Source organism: Sinocyclocheilus anshuiensis, unplaced genomic scaffold (genome assembly GCF_001515605.1).
Source record: "Sinocyclocheilus anshuiensis isolate Anshui unplaced genomic scaffold, SAMN03320099.WGS_v1.1 scaffold939, whole genome shotgun sequence".
In the NCBI taxonomy this organism is placed as follows: Eukaryota; Metazoa; Chordata; class Actinopteri; order Cypriniformes; family Cyprinidae; genus Sinocyclocheilus; species Sinocyclocheilus anshuiensis.
The window spans coordinates 694,940-701,512 of record NW_015544227.1 but is presented as its reverse complement, the minus strand read 5'-3'; the positions used below and the strand labels follow the sequence as shown (position 1 = coordinate 701,512).

The window sequence follows — 6,573 nt, the reverse complement described above, 5'->3', positions numbered from 1 at the left end:
GTGGAGGCAGGCAGGACGACGAGGACGACAAGGATTCCAATAATGACTTTTAATGTAGACACAACCAGGCAGATACAGGAAGGAGAGACACACACACTCAGGGTAACATTCACAATAACCAACAATTCGAATACAAGAGACAGGAACAGATATAGGGCAGATAACGAGGGGCAGACAGGTGAGCACAATGAGGTGATTAACTAATAACGAGAACAGGAACAACCAAATAAGGACACAGAGGGAGAAACCACAATCCACAGTCCACAGGGGTGTGACAATATTCTTGCTTTTTGTCTACATTATTTCTTTGCTTGGAAACTCTTTGCTTGAAAAATGTTTGTTATTATTATTATAGACCGAAATCTTCACACTCCTAAATACATTGCTGTCTTTAATTTATCACTGACAGACATTTGTGAGAGTACTGCTGTGATCCCTCAGCTACTGGATACGTTTTTGTTTGGGAATCAGTTGATACCTTATGGGTTGTGCATGTCCAATATGTTCTCCAATATAATATAAATCTCCAAGTAATGCTTTTGTACAGCGAGAATAACTGGAAGCGAATAACATCGGAAACCTTGCACATTCAGGTTACATATGGCCGCACACACTCTTACATTAGAAATAAGGTGGATAGACCTTAATGAAGTTACAGTGACGATTGGCACACTGGCGGTTCATGTACACTCACATGTTTGTTTAAGTGTGTTTTTGGGAAACACATAGTAATGTAATGTAGGCCTAACAAATATTTGTAACTTTTCTTGTAGAGCATGTTCTTAAGAGCTACGATCCATTGTTACGGGAAAATGTGGCCCAGGCAAGTCCTTTAGCTGATTATTTTTGTGTGTATAAAAGGGCTTTCTTTTGCATGTTCTTTCACTTGGCCGTGGTCTCCATCCTCACTATTGGTGCATTTGTCTGTTCACATAACTGTTCATTTACAAGAGCCGTCCGATAATGAAGTGAATGATTATTAGCATTGCATTCATGCCTTTAGCTATTAAACAATAATGAATGGTAAAAACTATAGGAACAATAAAATAATACAAAGAGTGGGTCACAAAACAAACCAGGACACTGTGATTTCTTCTGATGGCTCTGATTGCCAAAACAAGCTTTTGGGATGTTTTACGCAGAGATCAAGGAAACTCTTCAACTGCTAGTATTAGCAGTGTTTCCAAAACCCTGCTATTAAAAAAAACCAGCTGTAAAGGATAATATTTCTGTTTCTTTTAAGAGGTATTAGAAGATTTAGCCTTAGTTGTTATGGAGCAACAAATAGGTTTCAGTTTTTCCTCTCTGTGGATTAGTACCAGTGCCAGTTCAGTTCCGTGATTGGTCAGCTGACAAGTCCAGTGAGGCCTGGAGTTTGTAGTAATCGATCAACTGAAGGATATATAGTTCAATATGTAACAGGACAGGGAAAGTCTTTTTTACAGTGCTGTCTGTTGTATACATCAGACCCACTGTTCACCTTTCTGTGAGTACAAGTATTTAAAGATGCACTATAACCTTAATGATTACTATTATTACTAGTATTATAACTGCTTTATATGAAACTGATTAGAACATTTTCTTTCTCTATGTCAACATATCTTTCTTGTCTTGTGAAATTGGTTGTAATTTCAAGTGATTTCTTACCACAATAAATAAATACACTTATTTTCTGCCTAGACAGGATGAATGGAGGATCAGTGAATGAACTAACCATGAATCTTGATTTCACTGAAAACAGGAATATTTCTATTCCATCTTACTTCTACATCACTGGTTTGTCTGGTATGCTTCACATGAGGTACTATTACATTTGTCTGTTTTTTGTCTATTTTATCTCTTTGCTTGGAAACTCCTGCCTCATGTTTGTTATCATTATGGACCGAAATCTTCACACTCCTAAATATATCTCTGTCTTTAATTTATCACTGACAGACATTTGTGAGAGTACTGCTGTGATCCCTCAGCTACTGGATACATTTTTGTTTGGGAATCAGTTGATACCTTATGGGTTGTGCATGTCCAATATGTTCTCCAATATGTTATTTTTTACAGAGCAGTCACTAACTCTCACTGTTCTTTCTTATGACAGATCAGTTGCTATTTCATTACTACTGAGGTATCATATGATTGTGACCCACAGATCAATGCTTGTTATAATTGGTGCTTCATGGACACTAGCACTGTTGCTAACAATGATCGGAGCAATTTTTATGAGCAGACTTTCTTTCTGCAAAGTTATTGTCACTGTTAACAGTTTCTACTGTGATCATGGGCCTATATATCGTTCTGCTTGTAACAATAATTTTCCAAGTTCTGTGATAGCCAGTTTGTTCCCAGCGATCATCCTTGGGTTTCCAGTATTTTTTATTATCTTTTCATTAAATGATTTTAGCAAATGGCTGCAATATAACAAAGAGTGAAAAATTGAAGGGGGTCTGAATACTTTCCGTACCCACTGTATATGCATAGCTGTAACATTGTTCAGAATCACAACCCCACAAGACCGTCAAAGAGCCACAAAGACATGTACTGCTCATTTAATATTAGTGGCTATATTTTATGTGCCCATAACCTTTACATATGCTCTTTCGTCAGTTATAAATGCTAACACAAGGATTTTTAATCTATCTCTGACCACTGTGCTTCCTCCAATGCTTAACCCGATAATCTACACATTCATGACAGAGGAGTTCATGGTGTCTGTGAAAAGACTTCTTAAAAGACAAATCACGTTTCTGTCTTGGAAATAAACTTATTTTTTACCCCAAGTTAAATAACATTATTTTTCAGTGTTGTTTTGTTCATATATCTTCATGATATTTAGAATAATGAATGTTTCGAGATTATATGTTATGAAGTGCAAACAGAAGTTAAAACAGTCATATAAATGCATAACAGAATAAATGCGGTATAAGTCAGTCTTTTATTATACTTTACAATATCAACATCCCATATTAAAGTGTGTTATTTCATTAGTTCATCTTATATCTTTTTCATGTGAGTTAAAAAAAATCTGGATGTCTTGTCAATTTGTGTGGGTAGTTCTTGTTGCAGAACGTATGTGCATAAAAACTCTGGACAAAATTTAAAATGCTAGAGTTATTATTATTATTATTATTATTATTTAATGGGTCCCATAAAAACAGTGTGTATGTGGTTTGAAACAACTTTTTTTTTAAACGATATGGTCTATGGTGAGTTTTTGCCCCCCAGAACCCCCTTTTCACAGCTGAATGAGTTTACATCCCAGACCCATAACGCTAGGATGGGCAGTGTTTTTCATAAACATTTTTTGTTACACTAATTTAAAGTCTCTTCACATCCTGATTGCAATCAATAATTAAAGTGTTCTAAATTATATTTTAAAAAAAAATCTTCTGTGGAAGTCTTAGGACCACAAAATGTTCATCCAATCATTACATTCAGTTCAAATAAATTATATGGTGGCCTGCCTGTCTATTGGGCATGGCTACTGTAGCAGGCTGAGCCAGGTGGGTGTTTAGCTGGTGTGGAAAAGAAAATTAATATTCCATTACAGAAGTGCCAAAATTTGAAGACTTGCCAAAATACACAAAGATGTTGTGTTAAATTACTGGGGTCACACTTCAGAGCCCCAGATACGTCTGACACTCCCCTGGACATACGGGTATAAAAGGAGGCTGTTGTGCTCCACTCATTCAGGTTTGTGCTGAGGAGCTTCCTGGCCATTTTCAGCAGTTCAGAGTTGTTGCGTTGTGTAAAATGACTGACAATAGAGGTCCTAACTAAATGCCGCAACCAACTGAGATGTGTTATGGCTGTGTAAGTGCAGACAGGCTGTCACGTGCCAGGTAGCGGATAAACTCAAGCCATGTCATAACCATCCCAACGCCCAGAGTAAGTGACCTAAATCCCTCTAAGGGAGTTGTCCTCACCATGGGATAAGGCACTTCAGATTTATCTATCCTTTTCTGTTTTTTTTTTTAACTTGCTGCTAAGCAGGCCTGCTTGTTTAGATTGAGAATGTGCTCTCTTTCTTTGCAGAGAAAAGAAACACTAGGGAGACCACATCTTACCTGGAGGGGAGGTTAATATGTGGAAAAAACATCCAATAGACTCACCTAATGAGAAATACTAGATAGGGAAAGGCCCATGTGGTGAGCTCTACCTAATAAGTGAGAGACTGCCAGCCACAGTGACTGGTGACTGAGCGAGGCTCTGTCCAGGGGAAGACACAGTTTTCACCAAAGGGAAAGTGAACAGTGGAAAATACTGTTAGAGCCATAACAATATTAAGAATTTTGTAATATTTTTTCCTTATATTAAGAATGATTGTTTTTCGATAAATGTGTATTTTGTGTTATCACGTGACTTTGACTAGTTTTATACATAACGTATGCGTAAGAAACTTTGAAGAAGAATACGGAAGGAAGGGATGGAACTAGACAGTCTTTTGACCGTGAAAAATTCATGTTTTTAGAAATAGAATAAGTGTAAAGAAGTAACCAAAATACATGGGCTCACCTGAAAAGGGGAATTTTTCAGGTCACAGGGGTGTCCTAGGGTTTGCCAATATGGCAAACTCACCTGGATGAAAGAGCGTCTCAGGGAGAGGAACAGCGCAAGTGCTACACCCAGCTAGTTACCCAAGTTGTACCTGTTATTAACCAAGATTCGGGACAAAACCAGCTCTACCCTGAGATTGTTGAATCTCACAAAGGTGTTCGGTGTAGCCCAGCCCGCAGCTCTACATATATCTGCCAACAAGGCATTATTTGCTAAAGCCAAGGAGGCTGCAACACCCATGGTGGAGTGAGCCCTCACTCCCAGGGGACATGGTATACCTTGGGCTTGATAAGCCAACAGAACGGCATCCACAATCCAGTGGGCCATTCTCTGTTTGGAGACAGCCTTCCCCTTCTTCTGTCCTCCAAAGCAGACAAAAAGCTGGTCAGATATCCTAAAGCTCTGTGTACTGTTCAAGTGTATGTCATGAGGCATCACTTGCAAATTCACCACTTGATCCCTGAAGGAAGAAAAATCAAGTCAATTAAAGTTACCTTTATTTATATAATGCTTTAAACAACACCGATTGTGTTAAAGCAGCTTTATAGTGTTAAACAGGAAAAACGCTTGCTGATAATGCAACAGGACAGAAGAAAACAGTCAGTTTATCAGTTAAAGTCAGTTCATTGATGTGTCCACAACTAAGCATGCCAAAGGCAACAGTGGCAAGGAACCAAAACTCCATCTATGACAGAAATGCGAGAAAAAAACCTTGTGAGAAACCAGGCTCAGTCAGGGGCATGGGCGTAGCTTGTGGGGGGGCCAGGGGGGCCTGGCTCCCCGATAGCAATTTAAGAATTTTACTAAATATTTATTTATAAAGTTTTTTCTATGAAGTAAAATTGCATATAATGCAGTTAATAATACATGTAAAAGTGAATACGTAAAAGTTAATACATTTTAAATTGTTATTGTAAGTAAATTAATAAATCAAAACAAACTTAACGTCTCCCTCAATCTCATTTGCATAAGAATTGTCACGTGACGAATCTGCATTTTGGTGGATAATAGACTTAACGGTAATGCTTGCCTGTTGTGTGGAATAAAATGATGTTCCGCGTTTTTAACAACATACACGAACTGCAGAGAAATCTGGAGACAACGAAAAACTCTGATGAAGATATTAATGCCATGCTTGATGATTCCGGACCCGGACAATCGGATAAAGGTGTGATTTGCTTAATAAAAGCCTCCTTTGAGATCGTTTTGACAGACATGTTTTGTCACAATGAGGAGTCTCGAGATCCAAGTACGAGTGCAATGAGGTTTATTGAGAAACAATAACCAGAAAGAACAGCTTAACACACACACACACCCACATGACAAGACGCAAAAGGACCGCACGGACCCATGAACCGTGACAGTACCCCTCCCCCTAGGAATGCCTCCTGACATTCCCAGGAAGACTTACCTGACGATTAAATTCATCGATAAGAGAGTGGTCCAGTATGTCCCTAGCAGGTACCCAACTTCTCTCCTCCGGACCGTAACCCTCCCAGTCCACCAAGTACTGAAATCCTCGTCCCCTCCGCCTTGAGTCCAGAATATGTTTTACCGAATAGGCTGGTTCCCCGTCTATGAGACGCGGCGGGGGAGGAACCGGGACAGGCGGATGTACCCTAAACTACACTCAAATGGAGATAGACCCGTAGCTGAGACTGGTAACGATTTATGTGCGTACTCAACCCATGAGAGTTGCTGGCTCCACGAGGAGGGGTTCTGAGAAGCCAAACATCGCAACATTCGTTCTAAATCTTGGTTGGCCCTCTCCGTCTGACCATTACTCTGGGGATGAAACCCAGAAGAAAGACTGACCGTCGCCCCCAACAATCTACAAAACTCTCTCCAAAATTTGGATACAAACTGAGGCCCCCTGTCAGAGACCACGTCTATCGGGAGGCCATGAATGCGAAGAACGTGGTCGATAACAGCAACTGCTGTTTCTCTGGCAGACGGTAATTTAGGCAGAGGAATGAAATGAGTTGCCTTCGAGAACCGGTCCACCACGGTCAAAACCACCGTGTT

At 39.5% G+C, this 6,573-nt stretch overlaps 1 protein-coding gene across 1 annotated transcript; it reads left to right on the top strand.

Moving 5' to 3' along the window:
• The first annotated feature begins 1,715 nt into the window (after nucleotides 1-1,715).
• On the top strand, nucleotides 1,716-2,753 carry LOC107697404 (olfactory receptor 145-like). Its single transcript, XM_016498170.1, has 2 exons — nucleotides 1,716-2,383; nucleotides 2,462-2,753. The coding sequence occupies exons 1-2, from the start codon at nucleotides 1,716-1,718 to the stop codon at nucleotides 2,751-2,753; spliced, it is 960 nt and encodes a 319-aa protein (XP_016353656.1).
• The last annotated feature ends 3,820 nt before the right edge of the window (nucleotides 2,754-6,573 follow it).

Bases quoted from the DNA above. Each gene is read 5' to 3' on its own strand.
- LOC107697404 (XM_016498170.1), top strand. From the start codon at position 1,716: ATGAATCTTGATTTCACTGAAAACAGGAATATTTCTATTCCATCTTAC. The intron at 2,384-2,461 runs AAATGATTTTAG...CCGTACCCACTG, and splicing joins TTTTTTATTATCTTTTCATT to TATATGCATAGCTGTAACAT.